General features: G+C 50.4%; 1 protein-coding gene across 2 annotated transcripts in view; it reads left to right on the top strand.

Annotated features, from left to right (window-relative positions):
- ADAMTS14 (ADAM metallopeptidase with thrombospondin type 1 motif 14) overlaps positions 1–22625 on the top strand; it is a 90824-nt gene that overhangs the window by 25941 nt on the left and 42258 nt on the right. For both annotated transcript variants that reach the window (XM_060033742.1, XM_060033741.1), the window contains exon 4: positions 4568–4758. In XM_060033742.1, the coding sequence (XP_059889725.1) occupies positions 4568–4758 (191 nt within the window). The remainder of the gene's footprint in view (positions 1–4567; positions 4759–22625) is intronic.

Below are 22625 nucleotides of genomic sequence, written 5' to 3'. Positions count from 1 at the left end.
TAATGCCTCCGCTGAAGCCCCAGCTGCTGTCCCCCTGTTGCTCACAGTGATGCTGCACTTACGTTGCGATGGTGGAGGCCTGGCGGCGGCGGGGTTGGGGGGAGCTGAGGGACTGGGCGGAGCCTCCGGGGGGCTGGGGAGGGTCTCAGGAGCAGGTGGTGACCGTTCCCACCACCATGGCTGGGAGGAATGACAAGTCTCCCTCGGGCTCCAATTTTATCTGAGGCCAGTTCTGAATCAAAAGGCCGTAAATCCTCCCTTATGGGGAGAGACCTTGGGGAAGTCCTACTCCAGGGCTGTGAGCCTGGAACCGACCACACAGTCCACCACCTCGGTCACTGGCTGGGAGGCCGAGACCGCTGAGCTCAGGGTGGGGTTCAGGCCCCGAATGCTGCTTTGACTCCCTTTCATCAGGCTGCCCGGCTGAACCTCCTGTGGGCCTGTGGGTGGTGTCGTGCCCTTGGCCCATGTGGGTCCTTCCTTAGAAAGACAAGGGTGATAGGGGACTTCCTTGAAAACCTGTGACTCACTCACTGTTAATTTAAGGCCAGCTTTGCATCTGAGCCCAGTTTGTGAAGTGTTTCTGGGTGCGGCTGTCTCCATTTAACATCTCAGTTAAGATGAGAGGTTTGACCTTGGAGGCTGTGCCCTGGACGTTCCTATGCTCCTAATGCTGTCCTTTCCTCAGTCCTGCTTTGTAGCCGCCTTCCCACTGTCCAGGTCCCTGGGACCTGGATGCCAACAGGACATACGTGCCTGTTGCCAGAGTTCTGGCTCCTCGGCTGGGGGCCGGGGCTGCCAGACGCCAGGGCAGCTCGTCCCCTGGCCAGGCTGGGGCTTAAGGCTGCTGCTGCTTTTTTTAATCGAGAGAAAATCCATTTTAACATATACAATTCAGTTTGGGTTTTTGTTGTTGTTTTGTTTTGTTTTTTTTAACATCTTTATTGGGGTATAACTGCTTTACAATGGTGTGTTAGTTTCTGCTTTATAACAAAGTGAATCAGTTATACATATACATATGTTACCATATGTCTTCCCTCTTGCATCTCCCTCCCTCCCACCCTCCCTATCCAACCCCTACAGGCTGTCACAAAGCACCGAGCCAATATCCCTGTGCCATGCGGCTGCTTCCCACTAGCTATCTACCTTACTAAGTTTGTTAGTGTGTATATGTCCATGACTCTCTCTCGCCCTGTCACAGCTCACCCTTCCTCCTCCCCATATCCTCAAGTCCGTTCTCCAGTAGGTCTGCGTCTTTATTCCTGTCTTACCCCTAGGTTCTTCATGACATTTTTTTTCCTTAAATTCCATATATATGTGTTAGCATACGGTATTTGTCTTTTTCTTTCTGACTTACTTCACTCTGTATGACAGACTCTAGGTCTATCCACCTCATTACAAATAGCTCAATTTCGTTTCTTTTTATGGCTGAGTAATATTCCATTGTATATATGTGCCACATCTTCTTTATCCATTCATCCGATGATGGGCACTTAGGTTGTTTCCATCTCCGGGCTATTGTAAATAGAGCTGCAATGAACATTTTGGTACATGACTCTTTTTGAATTTTGGTTTTCTCAGGGTATATGCCCAGTAGTGGGATTGCTGGGTCATATGGTAGTTCTATTTGTAGTTTTTTAAGGAACCTCCATACTGTTCATAGTGGCTGAACCAATTCACATTCCCAACAGCAGTGCAAGAGGGTTCCCTTTTCTCCACACCCTCTCCAACATTTATTGTTTCTAGATTTTTTTGATGATGGCCATTCTGACTGGTGTGAGATGATATCTCATTGTAGTTTTGATTTGCATTTCTCTAATGATTAATGATGTTGAGCATTCTTCCATGTGTTTGTTGGCAGTCTGTATATATCTCTTCACAGTTTTGTGGGACCATCACCATTATCTAATTCTAGAACACTTCCATCACTCCCATAAAAAACCTGATACCCATGAATCAGCTGTCACTCCCGTTCTCCTCTCCTCAACCCCCTGGCAACCACCAATCGATCTTCTCTCTCTAGAGATTTGTCTCTTCTGGACATCCCCTGTATGTGGAATCATACAGTCTGTGGCCTTTGTGACTGGCCTTCTTTCACTTAGCACGTAGGGGTCATCCGTGCTGGAGCATGTATCAGTACTTTACTCCTTTTTATGGCAGGGTAATAGTCCATCCTGTGGAGAGACCACATTTTGTTTATCTGTTCTTCTGTTGGTGGACATTTGGGTTGTTTCCATTTTTTCGCTATTATGATAATGCTGCTATGAACATTCTTGTACAAGGTTTTGTGTGAACATATGTTTTCAGTTCTTTTGCATATATACCTAAGAGTGGATTGCTAGGTCCTATGGCTACACTGTGTTTAACTTTCGGGGGAGCTGCCAAACTGGTTTTCAAAGCAGCTGCAGCACTTTCCATTCTCATGGGGCTTCTTGGGTGGGCTCAGTGAACGTTCCCAGTGACCTGCTGCCCTCACCTCTCCTCGCTTTGAGGATTCCCTATATCTGGCCCATGAAAGAGGGTGTGACTGGAACATCTCCAAGGTCTATAGCTGATGTCAGCAGGCCCTCCCCAATGCCCGTTACTGTTTTTGTTGAGAGGGAAACCTGGGTGCTGGTTAGGGTGTGATAATGGGGAGTGGCAGGTCTGGGTTTACATTCTGGCCTTTTGCCGTGAACTTGCTGTACGACCTGAGATGAGTCAGGCAACCTCTCTGAGCCTCCCTTTGACAGGCCTGGCAGGGAGAGCTGTGAGGGGTCAAGTTCCCTGTTTCACTTGCACTGCTGCAACCTCCGGGCACTGCTCATGTGTTGGAAGTGGCTGTTATGATTGTACTCACTCCGTGGATAGAGCCCTTGCCCCTCCTTCTCCCCTCCTGGGGGTCTTCTCCCCTCCCAGGAATTTGTCTCTGGGCTGCTGCACTCACTGTTGGACTCAGACAGCAGGGCCACCAGGAGCTCTGGTGCAGTGTCACCTGCAGAGAGAGAGGCGTTGGCTTCAGGGGCAGGGAGGGTGGACACCAGCCTGAGCCCTGCTCACCAGGCTGTGCATTGCATTGTTCAGAGGGCCGGCTGCCCATTTCTGGTTTCTCCACTAGGCCAGTGGCCATACATTTTCCCAACTCTTTTTTTTTTCCCATAAATTTATTTATTTATTTATTTTTGGCTGCGTTTGGGTCTTTGTTGCTGCACGCGGGCTTTCTCTAGTTGCAGCGAGCAGGGGCTACTCTTCGTTGCAGTGCGCGGGCTTCTCATTGCGGTGGCTTCTCTTGTTGCGGAGTACGGGCTCTAGGCATGTGGGCTTCAATAGTTGTGACACACGGGCTTAGTTTCTCTGTGGCATGTGGCATCTTCCCGGGCCAGGGCTCAAACCCATGCCCCCTGCATTGGCAGGCGGATTCTTAACCACTGCGCCACCAGGGAATCCCGGCATGCGGACTCTTAGTTGTGGCATGCAGACTCTTAGTTGTGGCATGCATGTAGGATCTAGTTCCCCAACCAGGGATTGAACCCGGGCCCCCTGTACTGGGAGCGCAGAGTCTTACCCACTGGACCACCAGGGAAGTCCCCATTTTCCCAACTCTTAAATCTAGTGCTTTCCTTCCTTTGCACGATAGCACTACTAACCAAAGGGAAAACAGAAACAGTGACATGGAGCCCTGTGGTTCCCTGTTGCCCTGTGATCTGATTTCAGTCCCTGAAGTACCCATGTGCATGGAGGCTTAGAGGCAGAACTCGGGTGTCCGTTGATTCATTCCTGAGGGTCAGTGGGCGGGGTCTCCTTATACTCACAATAGATGCTGCAGGCGCAGCTCCCCCTGCTCGGGGCCCTGTGTTCCCCGCACTCCAGCGGGTTGTCTCCTGCTCTCCGCCAGCCAGTTCCGATACGCCCTTCTCCAGAAGCCTTCCCCAGCTCCCCAGTCCTGGTGTGGGTCTCGGTGTGGAAGCCTGCCCTAGTCAGTCCTATTATAGCCCTTGTCATACAAGTTAATCATACAAGTTTAAATCATATCATACAAGTTAATAAATGCTGGTTAAAGAAGTAAATATTTTGCTTTCATCCAAAAGGCCAAAGCTGTGATGGTGAAATTTGGAGTTGCTGGCGGTGATTGGGAGGGATTTGAGGGGCACAGGGCATACTCCAGGGGTCCCTAAAATGCCCCGCATAGGCCACGGTAACATCACAATTTTTTTCCTTTATTAAGATGTTTACACCCAGTGCCACCTTTGATTTTTACAGCAAGCTTGTGGGGCAAGAGATCAAGGATTATCCCTCCCCATGTCACAGCGGGGGAGGGAAGCCTGGAGCAGCAGCGGCGCTTGGGCTAGGATGCACGGGGAGATGGGACCGAGTAGGGACTGGAACCCGGGCCAGTTCTCGCCTCTCTGCTCTTCATTGCCTCAGAGACTCGCCGTGTCCTCGTGCCAGGGAAAGGGCTCATGCCCACCAGTCACCTGGTATGGCACAGACCCTCATGATGCCTTGGCTTTCAGAGGCAGGGAAAGGGGCACGCTTGACGGGGGCGGCGTCATGGTGACAGTCCCGGTTCTTCCTGTCCCGGTTCCAGCTTTTGGCCTGGGTGACCTTCCCAACCTGCTGGGCCTGGTGGGGGACCGGCTGGGAGAAGCAGAGCGGAAGCGGCGACATGCCAAGCCGGGCAGTTACAGCATGGAGGTGCTGCTGGCGGTGGACGACTCGGTGGTGCGCTTCCACGGGAAGGAGCACGTGCAGAACTACGTCCTCACCCTCATGAACATCGTGAGTGTCCCCGAGTCCCGGGGCTGGGGGCAGGGGCTGGGGTGGGGGCCCCCGGCGCTGGTCTGATGGACAGTTTCTCCTGGGCCTGGTGTTTTCTGGGTAGACTCGGGGAAGTCACTGCCTGCTCCCTAGTCCAGCTGGACAGCGATTTCCGTGGTGAGATGGGCCTGAGCAGGCATGACGTCCATCCCAGGCCTCAGCCTGGTCTCAGCTGTGCATGCCTGTGCTGAGGTGCCTACAGGCAAACCAGAGCCCATGGCCAGTGGCTTCTGGGCTTGGACACATTCAGAGCCTGGGTCAGGCACGGCCGGGGGCCTCACTTGCCTTAGAGTTGAAGGGACTTCCCTGAGATTCATCATCTGGAGAAAATGCCCAATCCCAGGCTGGGGAGACTGGCTAGTGAGCTGTCCGTCTGCTAGGGGGTATCCCAGGCCGCCAGGGTGGGCCTTGGGTGTTCGCAGAGATCAGACGGGCAGGGAAAATGAGGGTCATGGGCAGATTTTGAGACTGTGAAGCAGAGAGGCCATGCACTGTCCAAAGCAGGTGGTCACTGCTCAGCTGCCACTGGAGGCTCTCATGCTGAGATGCAGGGCTCTTGTCACAGAAAGGCCAGTTTTTTAAAGAAAAGTTAGAAATGCAGACAGTTTTGTTTTTTTAAAAAAACTTTTTATATGGAAAATTTAAATTGAGATATCCAAGTGGAACACCCAATTTTTTAAAATGCTAAAATAAAGAAACCCACTGTGAATGCGGAATAAAACCTATTTACACACCACATTTGGCCTGTGGGCTACAGTTGGGCACCTCTGACCTAAAGGGGCAGAGACGAGGGAGGCCAGGGGAAAGGAGGGTGAAAGCGTCAGGGGTGGGCTTGCACTGTTTCTCTTCCGGCAAGAGGCCTTTGTCAGAGGCGCCTGCGGCTGTGGCTCTGGGAGGATGGCGACCGGTCTAGGCACAGTGGGACCTATGGTGGAAACTGCTCAGGCCTCGGCCGGATGCTGGAGAGACGGGGCAGGACCTTAGGCCCTCCTTTATGAAGCCAGGTGGAGGGGTGACGTGGGGGTCAGGCCCCAGCTCAGAATACTAGGGTGCTGTGGAGTTCAGGCAGGAGGAGGCAAGCACCCCATCAACAGGAGACGACAGGGCGGGGCCTTCAGCTTGGAGTCTGCAGGAGACCCAGCTCGACGGCTCATCATAAACATTCATCCGGAACATAAGAGCTGAGAAGGAAGATATATATACATGGTGGGACCTCTTTATTTTTTATTTTATTTAAAAAATTTTTTATTGGAGTATAGGTGATTTACAGTGCTGTGTTCGTTTCAGGTGTACAGCAAAGTGAATCAGTTATACGTGTACAAATATCCAGTCTTTTTTAGATTCTTTTTCCACATAGGCCATCACAGAGTATTGAGTAGAGTTCCCTGTGCTAATAAGGACCTACTGGTCCTTATTAGTTATCTATTTTGTATATAGTAGGGTGTATGTGTCAATCCCATTCTCCCAATTTATCCCTCTCTCCCCCTTCCCCCCGTAACCATAAGTTTGTTTTCTACACGTGACTCAATTTCTGTTTTGTAAATAAGTTCATTTGTACCAGGTGGGGCCTCTTTAGAAAGCCAAAGTTTCCAGCCCCTGCATGGGCCTCCACTGGCCTGAAGGTTAGGGTCCTCTGACCTGAGGCCTGTAAGAGAGTTGGCTGGCTGCATTCTCGCGCAGACCAAAAGGTGACTGCAGGCGGGCCAGGGCTGCGATAGGATCAACTTACACTCAGTCTAACATGCAAGGTTCTTGGAGGCTGTGACAGACGGACGTGCAGCCAATCACAATGATCACAGTACTGCGTGGGGAGGAACATTAGTGGATTGGCCAAGAGCGTGGGCTTTGAAATCAACCAGTCTGCCTCTGCCCCTTCCTGTCTTTTGACCTTGGGGGCAAGTCAAAACCCCAAAACACCAACCCTCTCGAGTGTCCCTTTTTTGGGTGCTTCAGGTCTTACTTGCGGCATGTGGGTTCTTTCATTGTGGCGCGTGGACTTCTGTCTAGTTGTGGCACGTGGGCTCTAGAGCGCATGGGCTCTGTAGTTGCGGCACGCGGGCTCTCTAGTTGATGCGCATGGGCTTAGTTGCCCCGCGGCATGTGGGATCTTAGTTCCCCGACCAGGGGTCGAACCTGCGTCCCCTGCATTGGAAGGTGGATTCTTTACCACTGGACCACCAGGGAAGTCCCTCCCCACTTTTAAAACAGCATTACCTGGGGACTTCCCTGGTGGTCCAGTGGTTGGGACTTCACTTTCCAGCGCAGGTGGTGTGGGTTCGATCCCTGGTCGGGGAGCTAAGATCCCACATGACTCGTGGCCAAAAAACCAAAACGTAAAACAGAAGCAATATTGTAACAAACTCAATAAAGACTTTAAAAATGGTCCACGTTAAAAACAAAAGCAAAAAACCAAAAAAACCAAATAAAACAAAAACCCCCCAGCACTACCAATACTTACTATGCAAGGGTTTGGGGAGATTAAATGAGGCGCATAGCACATAGCATGGTACCTCGCATGGCATAAGCTCCCAGTAAGTAGTTGGTGATAATAATATGGCGTTCATGAGGGACGTGGTAACACATTTCTGGGAACTAAACAGCTGATGAGCAGAAGTGTCAACTCCATGGTCATGCCAATCCCCCTGGCAACATTTGTAGGAAAATAAAATAGTGTGATGCTGCCTGTGCTGTCTGGGGTCCATAATCCAGCCACACGGGAGGCAAGGTGGCTCTTAGGAGGGCATGCAACCAGACCCTTGTAAGCTGTGTGACCTTAGGCAAGGGACCTGTATTCTTCGGAATGTGTAGCTTGTAAGTGATGGAAAACGAATTCAAACTAGGTTAAGAAAAACAGGGCTAAAAGAGATGGGCCAGGTTGTGGAAGGGACAGGATGGAGCTGGTTGTAAGTGTAATCGGTAGTAGAGGCTTACATGGACTCTGTTTTTAGGTTCCCTTCTCTCTGTGTGACATCCTAATTCTCTTTGACCAACATCTCTACAAGACAGATTCTGGCTATTAGCATCATGAAGCTCTTCTTTTTTTTTTTTAAATTTTTGTATTAAAGTATAGTTGATTTACAATGTTGTGTTAATTTCTGCTGTACAGCAAAGTGATTCAGTTATACATATATGTACATTCTTTTTTTAAATATTCTTTTCCATTGTGATTTATCATAGGATATTGAATATAGTTCTCTGTGCTAAACAGTAGGACCTTGTTGTTTATCCATTCTATATATAAAAGCTTACATCTGCTCACCTCAACCTCCCACTCTATCCCTCCCCCAGCCCCCTCCCCCTTGGCAACCACCAGTCTGTTCTCTATGTCCGTGATTCTGTTTCTGTTTGATAGATAGGTTCATTTGTGCCAAATTTTACATTCCACATAGAGGTGATATCATATGGTATTTGTCTTTCTCTTTCTGACTTACTTCACTTAATATGATCATCTCTAGTTGTATCCATGTTGCTGCAAATGGCATTATTTCATTCTTTTTTATGGCTGAGTAGTATTCCATTGTATATATGTACCACATCTTCTTTATCCATTCATTGATCCATGGACATTTAGGTTGTTTCCATGTCTTGGTTGTTGTGAATAGTGCTGGTGTAAACATAGGGGTACCTGTATCTTTTTGAATTAGAGTTTTGTCTGGATATATGCTCAGGAGAGGGATTGCCAGATCATATGGTAGCACTATTTTTAGTTTTCTGAGGAACCTCCATACAGTTTTCCACAGTGGCTGCACCAACTTACATTCCCACAAACAGTGTAGGAGGGTTCCCTTTTCTCCACACCCTCTCCAGCATTTATAGTTTTGTAGACTTTTAAAAAATTTTTATTTATTTTATTTATTTTTGGCTGCGTTGGGTCTTCGTTGCTGCACTCAGGCTTTCTCTAGTTGCGGCGAGCGGGGGCTACTCTTCGTTGTGGTGCACGGGCTTCTCATTTCGCTGGCTCCTCCTGTTGCGGAGCATGGGCTCTAGGTGCACGGGCTTCAGTAGTTGTGGCTCACGGGCTTTAGAGCGCAGGCTCAGTAGTTGTGGCGCACAGGCCTAGCTGCTCTGCAGCATGTGGGATCTTCCCGGGCCAGAGATTGAACCCATGTCCCCTGCATTGGCAGGTAGATTCCTAACCACTGTGCCACCAGGAAAGCCCTGTAGACTTTTTAATCGTGGCCATTCTGACCAATGTAAGGTGGTGCCTCATGGTAGTTTTGATTTACATTTCTCTAATAATTAGTGACATTGAGCATCTTTTCAGTGAAGCTGACTCTTATTGCCATAGCTCCCTGGCCAGAGACAAAAGAAGTTTCCCCTCAAGTTCCCAGTCAAAAGTTCCTGGGGCTGGGCTCTGATTGGTCTAAGTTTGGGTCACATGACCACACTTTGGACCAATCACTATATGCTGGAGAAGGAGAGAGTTTTTCAAAGGAGGAGAGGGACTGGACATAGGCGTGGCCACTGGAGAAATTGTTCTGAGCTCACGAGACACCCCATTCTGTGTCTGTTATACTATTTAATCCCTGAGAGCCTCCGTTTTTCAAAATAGCGTCTGCTCTTGGGTTGAATATGTGTAAAGTATTTAGCACACACCTGGCACATAGAGAGTACTCAAGCAATGTGTTCTGCGTTCTTATAGCTGTATTGTCTTTGTGTGTGTGTATATGTGGTTCTTTGTCAAAGTCTCTGAAGGTGGGGTCCTTGAGGGTGAGAACTTTGACTTAGGCTGTTTTGAAACCCAACAGCACACAGCATAGGTGTCTAGTACAACACCTGATAGGTGATCGGTAAATGTGGAAGTGAATGGTGTCTATGGGAGAAGCAGGGAGCCAGCATGGGAAAAGGAGAAAACAGCAGATTTCTGTCTACAGTGCCAGCGTTAAGAAAAGGGCAGGGGTAGAAATCAGCTCCAACTACAGGAGCCCCAGGGAGGGGAGGGGGGCCAGAAAGTCTACCCCTTGCCACCTCTTTGTTCGGTTACTAATTCTTTTATCCCTGAAGTAGCATGTGGTTTGCCACTCAAAGAGCAAAAGCTACCATGTGCAGCCATTTGAGAACGAGAGGGAGGGGGGGAGGGTGACTCTGCCTATGAACACACCCACCTCACTGGAGCACTTGACCGCCCACCCAGACTCTATAAATTGCTAGCCCAACCTAAGACCACACAGCTGAGTACTAATCCCATTAATGGCAGAGCCAGGCTGGCCCCTGGAGCCAGCAGGTGGAGAACAGGAGGGAGAACGGGAAGCGGGCAGGGGAGACCTTAGGAAGCGCTCGGTGCTGGGACCCTCGGTCCTGAATCCTGAAGACCCCAGGAATGTGAGCTGGGCTCTATTCACAGCCCCAGAGTTTGCTAAAAGAGAATTCTCAGAAAAAGGTAAGATCATGCCTCTTCACACAGAAATAAAAGCAGGCGTTGTGTTAAAGATTTTACTCTACTCACTGATCAGTGAGGGAACCAGACAGATGTTACAAGCCATTCAAAAGAGAACCCAAAGAACAGAGACATTTATAGATCAGGAATTTTGAAACGAAAACGTGCAAATAGAGCCAAAATTGGCTTTTTCACGGGGTGGAAGGGAAGACAGAATTTACATGTCTGTAGACAAGAGTTTTGCATTGCTATCAGTTACCTAACACCGCTCTCAGTTGCAAAGTAGCTTCTGTAGCATCAGATTCAGATAAGGCCAATAGGTGTGCTGTGGACGGTGCATAGCTTTCACGGAAGTACACATTTTTATTCCCTGAATTTGCGGCCTGGACTGGGTTGCAGGTAGAGAGCCCTTTCCACGGATGGCAGGGAGTCTGGTGGTGCATCTGACTTACGGGCTGCATCCTCCCTCCTGGAGCTAGAGAAGTGGCAGATTCCCTCGGGACACAAGGGCACACCCTGGATTCTGGCTGTGTGAGAGGACTAAGCAACTACATGGTGGGACCTTCCCCCCCATACCTCCCCAAGAGCTGACCTGCCAACGCCCCTCCCTTTCTGGATTCTGGTTGGGGAGTAGGGTGTGGAGAGAAGGCCTAGAGTTTGGAGTGCTTGAGAGTGGGTAGTCTGAGGAAGACCATAGAGCTCTCTTTTCTTGGGCCACATGCTCCATTCTCTCTCGCATCTCTCAGAGAAAGCTTCCCATCTGGGCCCCTGCATTAAGGATTGCGTTGCTCAGCTTCTCTTGGTTGGACTGAAGTGTGAGCACGGCAGCAGGTTCTGGAAGGGTAGAACAGACTTGCTGGAGCCCCATTCCCCAGCCGGCCTGAGCCCCAGTCTGGGCTGTCATTCATTCATTTGTTTAGAGCGAGGTGCTACGCTGCCTCAGTGGACCTCCCCTGTGCCAGGCATTTGGCAAGATGGGGGTGGGTGTGATCTGGGCTCTTATGGTCATAAGTGACAGAGACCCAGCTCACACTAGCTTAAGCCAAAGAAGGGATTTATGGGACAGGACAGCTCCAGGGACTCGGGCCTCAGATCCATTAGGATGCTCTCTCCTTTCCTCCCTGCTTGTCTGCTTGGTGATATAAGCCAACAGGAGCCAGGCTTTCTCTCCATGGCAGGAAACAGGACCACTGGCAACCCCAGATTCCCACACTTCCTGCTCTTAGGACCCAAAGGCAAAGGGATCCTTTCTGCCCTCCTAGGGAGGATTAGCCTGGGTTGGGTCACATGGTCATCCTGGACTAATTGCTGTGATTGGAGCGTTGGCTTGGGCCCCCAGGTGGAATCTACTGCTGTGAATGCGGTCAGGTGGAGCAGTGTCTGTTCCTAGAAACCAAGCGATGAAGCATGCAGAGAGAAGAATAGCTTCCACAGTGGAGGGCTCAGAAAGAGTGGAAAATGTATGTACTCCCTTCCCTCAGAGCACGTCAACTGTTGTATGTCCACAGACAATCACAAATTGGGGACTTCCCTGGCGGTCCAGTGGTTAGGACTCCACACTTCCACTGCAGGGGGCCCAGGTTCGATCCCTGGTCCAGGAACTAAGATCCTGCATGCTGCACAGCACGGCCAAAAAAAAAATAAATTAAAAATAAAAATAAATAAATAAGACACCATAGTGAAAGCCTTCATTTATTCATTAAAAATACATTAAAAAAACAATTGCAAAGTACATAATTCTTGAAGTCATTAGAATCATTTTTGAGCAACCGCCGGGAGCCAGGCTCTTATAAACGTGACCTCGTTTACTCAAGTCTCCCAATAACCCTGTGAGAGGTCTGAGTATCCCGGATGTCCTTACACAGAAACCGAGGCGCAGAGAGCTGGCTGTAACTTTTTGGTCTCCCAACTGGTCGGGTACGGGGCTGAGATGTGAGTGACAATCTGTCGACTTCAGAGCCACCCTCTCCCCACGGCCTCTGCAGAGGTCTGTAGCCTCAGCCAGGTGGTGTTGTCCATGGCTGGTGACCCAGATGTCAGGGAAGAAACAACTCTTCCTCTACGCTCTTAGGTTTAGTACCTGGAGACGTGCAATTGAAACTGACAAAAGACAGATTAGCAAGAGAAAAAGAAAGTTTGTTTACGTATGCAATGTGCTTGTCCCTGCAAGTGCTCAGTGATGAGTAACTCACAAAAGGGTGGTTTAGAATTTGGGGCTTATATGCTTAACTTAATGAATGGACGAGAGGGGAGAAGAGGCTCTATGGGAAGGGCAAATAGGTTTCTTTAGGAAAGATAAGTGGGCTTTAGGAGAACAACTGGGAAATAAGAAAGTTTGTGATAATATATGTTTATGCAGGTGCAAGTGGGCTTTCTGCCTTTTTTTTTTTTTTAATGACCATGAAATTCCCCTGGGGAGGGGATTTATAGTAGCTCATTTCCCCAGAAGTTGCTGCTTTGTCAGAGGTGGGAATTTCTGAGATGGTTTCTTTCTGCATCTGTTGAATCTCAAATGTCTTCAGCTTAAAATAATATTTATACCAACTCTACAGTTCTGAGTGGGTCCCCACACAGGCCAGGAGTGGGACCCTGGGAGTGACCCCAGGAAGTGAGTGATGATATGTGTGTGTGTCCTGGAGGGACCAGGGCCCCGTGCCAGTCCCTGAGGTCCCCGCTTAGGGTAGAAACCCACATGTTGTGGGCTCTGCGCCACTGTGTGCCCTTGGCAAGGCCCCTATGGGACACACAGCACTGAAGGCCGTGCCAGGAGGGCCTGCTTTGGAGGCCTGTTTCCATAGTCTTGGTGCTACCTTCCTTCTCACAACCTACCAGAAAGTAGGCGAGGAGGAGAGTAAATGTCTTCTCTCAGAGGTTCTGGAGGGCTGTTTGAGGCTGGTTCCTTGCTCACTGCTGCCTCGCCCTTGCGGGTGTGGGAACAGAAGTGTGCAGCTGAGACAGAGCTTCCCTCGAGGGCTTGTTCCTCGGGGGAAGAGAGGCTCACAGCACTGAGATGGACCACGCCTAAGGAGCTGCTGCCTTGCAAACCTGCGGCTGCCCCAGGGGGAAAGTGAGGGTTTGGGGTTCGGACTTTCCCAGGTGCAGTGGACAGCTAGCCAGAGTTCCTCCTGTGGCAGTGAGTGGAGGGGCTGCCCACAACCTCTCGCTCCCAGGGGACCAGGAGCACATCCTGTCCATCGTGTGGGAACTTGTATTTGGCTGGAATGCTTGAAGCGCTAATTCCCTTAGGGATTTCATGAAACCGGTAAAAAGGGTGTCCCTTTGCTCTTCCCTCGCAGCACCTGCCTGCCTGTGACCGTTTCTGATCCCGGTTTCCGGGGCCAGGGCTGGCCTGGTGGGATCAGAGAGAGATCTGGTTCCCAGGATGGATGGTCTCATTGTGCTAACGCAGGGAGGAGGCGACAAAGCCCTTAGTGGAACTCGGAATGATCTGATCAGGCCATCAGGCCCCAGTCACTGTAGCTCTCAGGGGCATCTTGCCTCTCACTTTACTTTTGCATTAACCTGGGCATGTGCTATAAATATTCATGCAGCTCCAGATGGTGGGCGAGGACTCCTCCTCAGCAGTCCCTCACATGCTGCTGGGCCCTGGATGGACTTGGCTTTCCAAGCTGTTCCTTGCTTTACCCATCTGTAGTGGGTCTCTTTCCTTAAGGCTTCTTCAAATCTCAAGGCAAGGGAACCATTAAAAAAATTTTTTTATTGGAGTATAGTTGATTTACAATGTTGCGTTAGTTCCAGGTGTACAGCAAAGTGAATCAGTTATACATATACATATATTCATTCTTTTTCAGACTCTTTTCCCATATAGGTTATTACAGAGTATTGAGTAGAGTTCCCTATGCTATACAGTAGGTCCTTGTTGGTTATCTATTTTATATATAGTAGTGTGTGTGTGTTAATCCCAAGCTCCTAATTTATCCCTCCCCTCCACGTTTCCCCTTTGGTAACCATAAGTTTGTTTTTGAAATCTGTGGGTCTGTTTCTATTTTATAAATAAGTTCATATACATCATTTCTTAAACCTAGATTCCACATGAGTGATATCATATGATATTTGTCTTTCTCTGTCAGACTTCACTTAATATGATAATCTCTGGGTCCATCCATGTTGCTGCAAATAGCATTTTTCATTCTTTTTTATGGTTGAGTAATATTTCATTGTATATATGTACCACATCTTCTGTATCCATTCATCTGTCGATGGGCATTTAGGTGGCTTCCATGACCTGGCTATTGTACATAGTGCTGCAATGAACATTGGGGTGCATGTATCTTTTTGAATTATGGTTTTCTTCAGACATATGCCCAGGAGTGGGATTGCTGGGTCATATGGTAGTTCTGTTTTTAGTTTTTTAAGGAACCTCCATACTGTTCTCCATAGTAGTTGTACCACTTTATATTCCCACCAACAGTATAAGAGGGTTCCCTTTTCTCCACACCCTCTCCAGCATTTATTGTTTGTAGACTTTTTGATGATAGCCATTCTGACCTATGTGAGGTGATACCTCATTGTAGTTTTGATTTGCATTTCTCTGATAATTAGTGATGTTGAGCATCTTTTCATGTGCTTTTTGGCCATCTGAATGTCTTCTTTGGAGAAATATCTATTTACTTATTTTTTATTTTTTTGGCCACACTGCACGGCTTGCAAGACCTTGGTTCCCCGACCAGGGATTGAACCTGTAGCCCCTGCAGTGGAAGTTCGGAGTCCTAACCACTGAACCACCAGGGAATTCCCAAGGAATGTCTATTTAGATCTTCTGCCCAAGTTTTGATTGGGTTGTTTGTTTTTTTCTGACATAGAGCTGCATGAGCTGTTAGTGTATTTTGAAGATTAATCCCTTGTCGGTCACTTTGTTTGCAAATACTTTCTCCCATTCTGTGGGTTGTCTTTTTGTTTAGTCTATGATTTCCTTGCTGTGCAAAAGATTTTAAGTTAAATTAGGTCCCATTTGTTTATTTTTATTTTCATTACTCTAGGAGGTGGATCAAAAAAGATATTGCTGTAATTTATGTCAAAGAGTGTTCTGCCTATGTTTTCCTCTAAGAGTTTTATAATGTCTGGCCTTACATTTAGGTCTTTGATCCATTTTGAGTTTATTTTTGTGTATGGTGTTAGAGAATGTTCTTTTTTTTAAAAATTTAACTAATTAATTTATTTTTGGCTGTGTTGGGTCCTCATTGCTGAGCGCGGGCCACCTCCACTTGTGGTGAGTGGGAGCCACTCCTTGTCATGGTGCGCGGGCTTCTCATTGTGGTGGCCTCTCCTGTTGCGGAGCATGGGCTCCAGGAGCATGGGCTTCAATAGTTGTGGCTTGTGGGCTCCAGAGCGCAGGCCCAGCAGCTGTGGTGCACGGGCTCAGCTGCTCTGCGGCATGTGGGATCCTCCTGGACCAGGGATCGAACCTGTGTCCCCTGCACTGGCAGGTGGACTACAAACTACTGCACCACCAGGGAAACCCAGAGAATGTTCTAATTTCATTCTTTTACATGTATCTGTCCAGTTTTCCCAGCACCACTTATTGAAGAGACTGTCTTTTCTCCATTGTATATTCTTGCCTCCTTTGTCACAGATTAATTGACCTTAGGTGTGTGTGTTTATTTCTGGGTTTCCTATCCTGTTCCATTGATCTATATTTCTGTTTTTGCGCCAGTACCATACTGTTTTGATGACTGTAGCTTTGTAGTACAGTCTGATTCCTCCAGCTCCCTTTTTCTTTCTCAGGATTGCTTTGGCCAAGGGAAACATTTGAAACATAAGGGGCAATTTTCAGCATTTAGTGAGTGCCTGTTGTGTACCTAGTATGACAGACAGACTCCTGTTCTAGGGGACCTTTGAGGGCAGTGCTGAAGGAGGCGGTATCCCTATGGACTTGGGGAGAGAGGAGAGCTTTCTGGAGGAGGTTGGTCCTGAGCTAATCTTGGCAGGGAGGGGTCTGGCAAGGTGAAGAGCATACAGGCCAAGCGTGGTGGCAGCCAGGCTGCACAGCCCTGGTGTGCAAGGGAGGTGACAGAGGCCTGCAGAGAACTCTCGGTAGTATAGCTGTGGTAGGATGGTCCATCAGGCAGTAACGTGGGCTCTTGAGTGGAGAGAATGCATGAAGAACATTGCCTGATGGTGGTACCCAGGTGGATGAGGGCAGGAGAGGATGGATGCCAGAGGCCAGCTGAGGCTTTGATGGGGCAGCAGAAAGACCCAGGATGTGGGGACTCTGAGCTATCTTGTCATACCAGTACCTACCGCATATCAGGCACAGAGCTGAGGACTTCACAGGCAGGCTCCTTGAATCCTCACTGCTGCCTTATGCAGGCAACGTTCTGCGGCTCTGAGAAGCTAAGTGGCTTGCTCAGAATCTACACAGCTAACAAGTGGCAGAGCTGGGATTCGAACTCATACCTGTCTGATTCTAAAGTTTGCACCTTCCTTCCACTACTGCTGTGGCAGAACTTGAAGAGGGAGAAGGAGGGTCGCCGGACTCCCGGCCCAGGAGGTGGGAAGAACGCTGCCCCTTTGCAGAAGAAGCCTGTTCCTGAGATGCGTCTCCATAGCAGAGTCAGGATCCTGACGTTTCACCCTGGGGCACGTTTCCTGCTCTTGGCTCCTGGCTGTGGCCAGGCCTGCTGCTGCCGGCAGGAGCCCCCTCCTTGCCTGGGGCGACGCACCGAATCTTCTCTGGGATGAAGAATCCCTTTGATGTGAGGATATGGGGATCCTCCTCAGGCCTGGAGCCAGGGCAGAGGGAGGTGAGAAGAGCAAAGAGGCCCTTTCATTGGTCCTCACCAAGCCAGCCTGCAGCCGGACGCCTCTTGGCATCCCACCTGTCTGGGTGGTGGACCCTTTGCCCACCCTGCTCCTTACCTGCCCCACTCAGCTGACACTACGAAGGTGTTGAGCACCTCTTAGATGGCCTGCGAGGAAAAGCTTGGCTCCCCTTCTAGATCCAGGAGGTTTGGCTGTCAGACCTGGACCTTGGTGGCCTCAGCCTGGGAGCGTGGCTTTCTGTTGTCACTAAACGTGTTAGATATTCATCATAACAGCTGGTTTGGAACACCATGAAAACTGCTTTCCTGCTGACAGAGTGTTGCTTTGCCAGACCTCTTCCTTTCGGGGATATGTGAGCAGGTCAGCCTCCCTGCTCACTGGAAGGATGCAGATCCCCTCCCCCCTCTCCTTTTGGTCCTTTCTCTTTTTTTGACTCTCCCCTAGAAACTTTCCACTGTCTTCATGACACTCAGAGGCCACCCCCCAAAAAGGGAAAGCAAAAATTCATTTACTTTAAGGTAGTTTTTCTTAACCGGGGGCAATTTTGCTCCCCAGGGGACACTTGGGAAGGTTTGGAGATATATCTTGGTTGTCACAGCTGGAGGGGCTGGGGTGCTTCTGGCATCTAATGGGAGGGGCTCAGGGATGCTGCCAAACACCTTCCAGGGCACAGGACGCCCCCAAGAGAGAGAATCGTCAGTGTCAAAGTATCCCTCGTGACCACATGCGACCCCCGCCCTAAGGTGTAAGCTCCTGAGTCCCCTGGCAGTCCGGTGGTTAGGACTCAGTGCTTTCACTGCCAAGGGCCCAGATTCAATCCCTGGTCGGGGCACTAAGATCCCATAAGCCACGTGGCACGGGCCAAACGAAAAAAAAAAGATATACACTCCTGTTGCCCCACGCAGGCGAGCCCACCGGGAAGAGAACAGGCCCGGTGCTGGGATTCCCGGCAGGCATTCCTGGCAGGAGAGCCGTGATAACAAGCAGCACCCTTCGGGGCTGAAGAGAGCCTGACGGCTCACCAAGGGCTGTTGTATCTGGCTTCTCCCTCGCAGGTGTGGAGGTCAGACTCCTGACTGCTTCTAGGGTGATCTCATGGGCCGCTCCTCAGCCGCCGAAGTGGGAGGTATAAGCTTTAAACTAACTATAGCCGTTGCTCTTGGTTGAGCGCAGGCCGTGTACCAGGCCCTGTGCCAAACGCTTGACCGCTGCCTCCCCTGCTGTCCCCAGGCCTCCACAGGCTCAGAGGAGGGTCGGCGCAGGGCGAGATCACGCGCGGAGCACGGGTCTCTCCAGGCCTGCTCACTGCCTGTCTTCACACACAAGCAGGCTGACCTGGGCTGTAACTGCTCCTGCATTTTGGAAACAGGTCGCGGGGGATAAATGCTGAGTATTGTGGACTCATGAAAGGGACTCTGTTGGGCTGGGAGGCCTGGCCCTGAGCCTCTGGAACCAGGCTGCACGAACAGCCCGGGTGTGAGGTGGGCTGAGTGGCCGGGCCCAGGAGGACGGCACGGGCCAGCCTGCAGGCTCTGGGAGCCCCAGGGACAGCCGCACCTGAAGAGGTGTGCTGGTTAGAGGCCGCTGAAAGTGCCGGCCTGTAGCCCACACCAGCCCGTAACTGAACTCGCGGGGAGGGGATGGAGTAGGTGAGCCTGTGGCAGCTGAGAAAGGCACCTGGAGATTCAGCACCCTCCTCACACCACCCAGAGAGCAGCCTCATATTCAAGAGCTCACTGGTGACCTCAAAGGCAGGGCCTGCCAACGTGGCACATAAGTCAGCATGGCTCCCTGGTGAGGCCTCGGTGTCCCAGCCCAGGGCACAGCAGGGCCCAGCTCTGGCTCCTGCGTGGGTCAGCGCCCGAGGGCCTGGGGAGAGCAGGGACCCCAGGCTGTAGGCAGCAGTATGTTGCTGACATACATCCGCACGTGTGCATGCAGGCATGTTTACAGTACATGTGTTTACACACGTGCATATACATATGCCCGCATCTATCCGTGTGACATGGATACATGTGCACACACAGATGAGTTCAGATGTGTGTGAACACATATTTACTACATTTCATGAAATCTAAGACCCCGTCAATCGTCAGATGCTCCGTTATTTCATCGACTCGAGAAAGAGAAAAAATGCTAGTGATTAAATTCTGATATGATGTTTTCTTATCACTTAGCATGTGTATTTGTACTTATTGGAAGAGCTCTTTAGCCTTGTTTAGGCTTAGATTTTGACCATATATTACTCTTGTATGTACACAGATGTGACAAAGTGGGGAACTAAGGTATTCCCATAACTTCCTCACAGAGTATTACTTGTCCAAATCACTTTCAGCATAGAGTCATCAAAATCCGTGCTTTTCCACACAGTGTTGTCCCCTGTGCTATCAGGAGCCTGGGTGATGACGCAGGAATGCTCCTCTCTTCCTCTGGGACGTCATCCAATCCAGGACACCCATTCTGCAGGCTTCCATGCGGTGCCTTCTTGGTCCTTCCTGAAGGTGGCAGTGGAGGTTTTGGGACACCCATGATTCACATTCCTTCCTCAGATAGTCCCTAAACGGTTCATTGCCTGAAATGTTGAGGGATTGCGGTATCCTGTGAAGCCAGCAGGAATAACAAGAGGATCTTGCTTGCACAGGCAGTGGCAACACACCTGAACTGCCACCTGGCCTCCTGCAATCATAAACAAGGGGAAGGAAGAGCGTCCTGGCCTCGTGGGTGCCTTGGAGGGTGCACTGGAGCGCCTGATCTGCAGAGTCGCCATGTGCCGTGTTGCTAGAAGGGTCAGGGATTGGGGACAGTAGGACTGGCCCCAGAGCCCAGTATTGAGAAAGGGCCAGAGAAGTCATTGTAGCCATTCCCCGACCTTCAAGCAATGCTGCCGCGTTCTGTTCAGGTTCAGAGGCACTCAGTGGCCAGGGAAGGCACATGAGTGGAGGCTGCGCTTGAACGCCAGCTGTGGTTGCTGTCCCTAGACGAGCGCTTCCATCACTTTGGGCCAGCTTTTCTGGCCATGAAAACAGAGCTAACATACCATGCCCCTTGGAGCTCCTTAGAGGAGTGGCTGACTGTAGAGCTGGGGCAGGGACTGCCCAAGATGAGCGTAATGTCTTGTAATGTCAGAAAGTAAGGAAGTGCTCCCCCAAGCCCCCCAAGCCAAAAACGATGGGAGTGTGTTAGAAGGACAGGAGCCAACTGGAAGAGCTAAAGCTGGGACAATTTGAGCAATAAAATAAATAATGAGGTATTGGATTATAACCCAGAGTATAAAATAAATATCCACGAGTCCATACTGATAAATGAATGACTGAATACATAAATAAATGGGGAAGAAGAAACAAATCTCTGCAGAAGAATTTCAAATAAATGACGTAGGTCCTTTGCCCTCAAGGAGGTAGATTTTAACTCCCCACTCCTGAAGGGGGGGACTGTGCATAGTGACATCCTTCAAAGAGCAGAGCATGGAAGCCAGGGCCAGGTGGCGGGGGGAGGGAGTCGCTTTACAGCGGAGGAACCTGGCAAGCAGCCTCTCTTGCAGGTGATCAAGGTCAGCATCACCAATGATGTTATGTTGGTAGTACGCACTCCTTTTGTTTTTTTTGGCCACGCCGCGTGGCATGCGGAATCTTAGTTTCCTGACCAGGGGTCGAACCCGCACCCCCTGCAGTGGAAGCGCAGAGTCTTAACCACGGGACCGCCAGGGAAGTCCCATAGCACGCACTCCTGACACGATGTGATGAGGGCGCTCACGTCTGTGTGTTTCCTCCCTAAACCCGTAACCTCAGTCTAACCATGAGGAAAACATCAGACATACCCAAACTGAAGGACGGCCTGCAAAATACTTCACCAGTGTTCCTCGAAACTGTTTAGGTCATCAAAACGCAGGGAGGTCTGAGGGCCACCAGAGAGGATAAACAGCCCGGAGCAGTCGAAGGAGATAGGATAACTAAATGTAATGTGCTGACCCAGATGCGATCTCATAGCCAACAAATGGGACAATACCCTTACATTAGGGAAATCTGAAAAAATATGGCCTTTAGTAAGTACTAATGTGTCCGTATTGGTTCATGCATTGTGACAAATGTACCTTGGTAAGGGCAGATATTAATAACAGGGAACTCTGTACTATCCTTGCTGCTTTTCTGAAAATCTAAAGCTAAAATGGAAAGTATATTGATTTAAAAGGAAAGAAGGGCAATGACTTCCTTGCGAGCAGGTTGCTGGGAGGATTCTGTGAGGTGATGCTGGGAGGTGATGCTTAGGTGGCAGTAAGTACCCTCTCCTGTTTGAGTGAGGGGCGGGCTGAAGACCCCAGGGCCTGGCTTTCTCCGCACTGCCCCTCCCTGTGGAGCCCTGCTGAACCTGGCTGCCAAGCAGTAGGTGGACATTCTGCTCCGTCACCCCACAGAAGCAACATTCCCTAGGGAGTGAGGGAACTTGGGGTTGGTGGGGGACCATTCTCTGCTGGAAGCAAGGAGAAGCCCATCTTGCCTTGGTCCAGAAGGGAAGGCTGCCAGCTGCCCTCGCATGGGCTCCCCGGGGCCTAGCTCTCCCCCGCCAGCCGTGGGCTGAAGCCTGGGCGTTGCTGCTGCAGGTGCCCAGAGATTCTGATCCCCCCTTCGGGCAGGAGAACAGATTCAGAGCTCCCACCCCAGTAGACCCCCCTTCCCCTCTTCCTGCTCCCTGGGCTTGACCACAAGGCCCCCGGGAGGCCTGGCCACACAGGGTTACAGGAGAAGAGGGAAGGGGTTCTTATAGCAATCCCTGCCTGGCCGAGTTGCTGTTCACTGGACATGGAATCCCACACTCCTCATCTTCTCTTCTAGGCCAGAGAAAGCCCACCCCAGCCAGCCTGCCACAGAAGCTGGTTCTGGAGAGCAGCTGTGTGTAGTGGCTAAGACTCATAGAGATCTGAGTTCAAATCCCAGCCCTCCCACTTTGCAGCTGGGTAGCCTCGGGCAAGTTACTTAACCTCTCTGAGCCTCGAATTTCTCACATATGAAACAGGAATAGGTCCTCCCTCCATAAGATTGCGTGAGGTTGCATCAAAGCCCTCAGCACAGTGCCTGGTACATTGTAGGTGTTCAGTGACTAGCAGTCACCCTCCAACCTTAGTGCTCTCTAGCCATCCTCTCGCTTCTGCTGTTTTGTCTCCCCTTGGCCAGAGGGAGTCCTGACCTGTGCTTGTTTTTCTGATACACAGGCAAGAGCCATCCCAGGCCAATATGTTATGTGGAACTCTAACCTGGGTCGGGGGGGTCTTGGTCTTAAACTTGGCTGAGGTTGGGGGAGCAGGGAGACCAGACACAGTGTTCTTTCCTGCCCCGTGGGTGTGTCTTGCAGCAATCGTGCTTTTTCCCACAACCACGGGAAGCGATTCTTGATCTCCCCTGAGCTGGCGAGCTGGCCTCACCTCTGGCATTTGGGAGACAGCCGTGGCGGGCAGAGGCTGACAGAGCCAGGCCTTGAGTGCACAGCCAGGCTGGAGCCTGTCAGGGAGCAGCTCTGTGTTTATTCCAGAGGGCTGGGGTCCTGGGTCTCTCAGGCAGCCTCATCTCCTTGCTGGGGCACCAGTTCAGGGCTGTGGGTAGAACCCACGTGCCCACGGCCTCTGTGGTTCTGCTGGACACGGCAGCCCTGTCCAGCCCCCTCCTTGGCCTGTGCA

Source organism: Delphinus delphis, chromosome 16 (genome assembly GCF_949987515.2).
Source record: "Delphinus delphis chromosome 16, mDelDel1.2, whole genome shotgun sequence".
Classification (NCBI taxonomy): domain Eukaryota; kingdom Metazoa; phylum Chordata; class Mammalia; order Artiodactyla; family Delphinidae; genus Delphinus; species Delphinus delphis.
This window is presented reverse-complemented; position numbering and strand designations above follow the sequence as displayed.